The sequence below is a fragment of the Austrofundulus limnaeus genome, unplaced genomic scaffold (genome assembly GCF_001266775.1).
Source record: "Austrofundulus limnaeus strain Quisiro unplaced genomic scaffold, Austrofundulus_limnaeus-1.0 Scaffold332, whole genome shotgun sequence".
NCBI lineage: Eukaryota > Metazoa > Chordata > Actinopteri > Cyprinodontiformes > Rivulidae > Austrofundulus > Austrofundulus limnaeus.
Window position 1 is genome coordinate 214,413 of NW_013952734.1, and position 3,869 is coordinate 218,281.

At 37.3% G+C, this 3,869-nt stretch overlaps 1 protein-coding gene across 2 annotated transcripts in view; it reads left to right on the forward strand.

Annotated features, from left to right (window-relative positions):
• The window catches only part of rilpl1 (Rab interacting lysosomal protein-like 1), a 64,004-nt gene that overhangs the window by 26,317 nt on the left and 33,818 nt on the right, over positions 1-3,869 (forward strand). For both annotated transcript variants that reach the window (XM_014022487.1, XM_014022486.1), the window contains exon 4: positions 1,154-1,399. In XM_014022487.1, the coding sequence (XP_013877941.1) occupies positions 1,154-1,399 (246 nt within the window). The remainder of the gene's footprint in view (positions 1-1,153; positions 1,400-3,869) is intronic.

Genomic DNA, 3,869 nt, shown 5'->3' on the forward strand with positions numbered 1-3,869 from the left:
CAGATTATTAGCTTTAAAAAGAGACCAAGCTTGTGAATTTACTCTAAAGGGTTCAAAAGCAGTACTTCATTTAATTTGTGTCTACTTTTTAAAGCGTTTTATGGCATTTTATGCCCGAAGGTTAAGTGTGGGAAACCAGAGGACAAGGCGTCTCCTCGCTCAGCGTGAGCCAGACAGCGCTGCTCATAGCAGCCAGCTTTTACCTTTAAAGATGAGGTAGGTCACCTTTCCAGGTATTCGGGGAGGTCTCTCAGTTAGTAGAAAATCTGTCAGGATCGCCCACTCAGCTGCTGGACACTCCAGCAGATCTAAAATATGGGTATTAATTAGAGGAAATGCTTCTTTGAACAGTCTGGTTGGGATGGGATCTAGCAGACATGTTGATGGTTTGGAAGAAGCGATTATTTTAGATAATTCAGACCTCAACAGGACAAAAACTGTCCAAACATAAATCAGGTTCTAGTGACACTAAAGCTGCCTCATCTGACAGAGAATCAGAGACAGTAGCAGGAAGTTTGGCATTAATTTTATCCCTAGTTAAAATCATTTTATCTAATAAATTATAATGAAGTCATCACTACTTCTAATTAAAGGGATACATGGCTCAACAGAGATAGGACTTTTCATTAGTCTAGCTACAGTACACTGCATAATCAGACTTATGAACACTGCATAATAACCAAGTTTGAACAATACTACTACAACAATAATACAGTATCTCATCTACCTGGTCATTGTTTTTGCACACATACTGTATGCAAATGTATGCACTTTATTATTTATATTTCTATTTATACCACCTCCATCTCGATCTTGATCTGGATTCTACTTTATCCTATTTTTATTTTATTTTATTTTTCTATTTTTTCCTTTTTATATGCCTTTTATTTTACCTTGTTTAATTCGGCATTTCTAACTTTTCATTAATTTATAGTTTATCAATCTGTTTGTGTCGTATGCTAAAAGGCATCGTAATTCCGTTCTACAGTGAATCCCTGATGTTATGTTTGAATGACAATAAAGAGAATCTGAATCTTTTTTTCACCTTATAGTGTCACCGATCTGAGCAACTGTAAACCCTTGGTCAGAGATCTTGTTTTAGGATCCTGGAGAACACAGTGCATTTATCTTCCTGTTTTATCTGTTTTTGCAGCTTCAGCAGCAGCAGTCTCGTCTTATGAAAATCAACCACGACCTACGTCATAAAATTTCTGTGGTGGAGGCTCAGGGGAAAGCTCTGATTGGGCAGAAGGTGGAGCTGGAGGCCAGCGCTCAGGCACAAGCACAGGAAGTCAGTGCCTTGCGGCAAGACGTGGCACGGTTACGGGAACGATTTCAAGGAGAGACGCCTTCGCGGGCCTCTGAGGAATCATTGCCTCAGCCCCCCTCACCAGCTGAGGTGAGACGCAACACCAATATAATAACTACATCAGTCTAACAAAAAATTAAATACACCTGTCCTCCTGCAGCATCTGCAGCTACGTGCTCAGAGGAAGAGTCTCTGTCACTTTAAGGAGGGTTATGCAAAATCTCCTATTTTGAGGTATATGTTGTGACATTATGTCATTCCCTCATCAAAAACATACTCAGTGTGATGCTTTGACTCAAAATGCATGTTTGAGAAATCCTTGAATCATATGTGGTAGCCATGTAGAGCTGTCTATACTCATGCTGGTACAAAGCACCACCTGTTTGGACAAAGCACCTCCCTGGAGCTCAGTCTGCGGCGGAGCTCCTGCCCGAGGGAGCTCCCCTCCCCCGAAGATGTGCTGAAGTGGGAATGTTGGAAACGGGAGGAAGTAAAGAGAAAAGAGGCCAATTTCAAGGCATTTAGAAAGTCAGATTTATTGTTAATACATACAGTATTTTCACAACAACTGAAAATAACATAGTTACTTGACTGTGGTATAGAATTAAAATATGTGTCTAGAAATACGTAGTACACCCCAACCCCCCCCCTCTTAAAACAGAAAATTACTAAACAAAGCATTTCATTATAAACCAGTAGGAAAATGATTACAAAGATTGTCCTAAATAAATAATAATAATATAAATAAAATTTAGGGATACACCGATATGAAAATTTCAGCCGATGTCAATATCTGATATAATTATTGCTGTTATGGCCGATAACTGATATTTGTGTAATACAAACACAAATTATATTATACATATATGCAAAAACACACTTGGGTCTTTTTTTTGATGCCATAAATAAATGACCAGACCTCTGACATGGCTCCCTACTTCAGTTATTCCTGGCTACGCAGCGTCAATATCATGATCAAACTGATGCTGCTCAACCAACCATCTCCCCTCCCAAAACAGAAACACAAAGCTAAAAAGTGGCAAATCAATATAATAATAATATTATTATATTATAATAATAATATCGGCCCAGTTTTACGTATCGAACCAAAACTGATATTCTAAAAAATGACCAATATTGGCTGATACCTATATTAATGCCAATATATTGTGCATCCCTAATAAAATTTACGTACTTACCAACCTAAATAAGTAAATAAGTTTTTTAATTATAAAAGATTCAGTATATTCTGTTTTTAACAATAAAATATACATATTGAGGTTTGTTAAATTCACATTTCTGTAAGAATATTTTAACGTAAACAATAATAAATTACTAAAGTTAAAGCAAAGTATATTCCTAAATTAGACAAAGTAAAAATTAAACTAACTACATTATTTTAAACTTGCACACTCACAAAATTGTGATTGTCATTTTTCATAACCCTGCCCTTTTTTCTCCTACCCAGTGAGCACCTTTTTTATTAGCACTGGCTCCTGGTTGATAGGAAAACCCACTGAGACTCCATCCATCTGAAGGAAATTTTGTGACTGATTTACTGAATTTTAGAAACAGTCTTGAAGGAAATTTATTCATTACCATTGAGTCTTAAATGCATTTCACATATTTATGCTAGACATGGTTAGAATATTTCTATAATTAATTTATTACCCAGTTTATTTTCATGCTGTGATTAAGGTTGTTGTGAGAGCAACAAATTCCTGAGGGATTATTTTACGCCTTGCTTTAATACAACACAGACACATAATTTTTGTACACCAGGACTTCCTTGTTAGAAAACTGTGTCGACTAACAAAAGAAGTCATGTTCCTCACTCTATATTCATCATTTTTCTTACACAATGGTGATCCCTAGATTGGTTGACCTTGGCTAGCAAAGAACCATTATATTTTTATTTTTGACTGCTGTCCAAGAGCCTGAGAGGACTTTGAGATGTCAACTGCTGAGACCAAGGACAGCCAAACTTTCAATATGTCAGTCTCTTTTTTTTACAAAGAGGATTTCAGCCAGCTTCTCCAGAAGATAGTGGGGTTTGAAATTAAAGTGTAACTTACCCCAAAATCAACTTTTTAAACAAATAAACTGTCCAAATTGGGTCTTAAGGGTAACACCTTGCTATTTTTGACCTAAATTTAACGTTTTCGTCTAAAATAGTTTAAATCGTCAATATTTGGTCAAAAACGGCTTGGTGCTGCCATCTAGGGGTTTAAAAAAGACGACCACGTTTGAAGTACTTTGTGACGTGCTGTACAGCGTGACGTGTCACAGTACTGTGCTCAGTATAAAAGCCTCTGTAGAGACACGCCCTGCAGAGATTCAGGAGTTAGCCATAGCATTGTTGATGGTAGCTGTGGTAGAAGCTGSYTTCTCCTCAGCCACGGTGAMAACATGGAGTCTATCAGTCATAAAACAAACTGAGTTAACTTACACATCCTCTTTGTGCTTCAAGAGTTTTAAACTCTGGTTGTTGTGTCACGTAGTTTAGATCGGGCCAAAAATACACACACACACACGTTTGTTTCTTGACCCCGTGGGGACC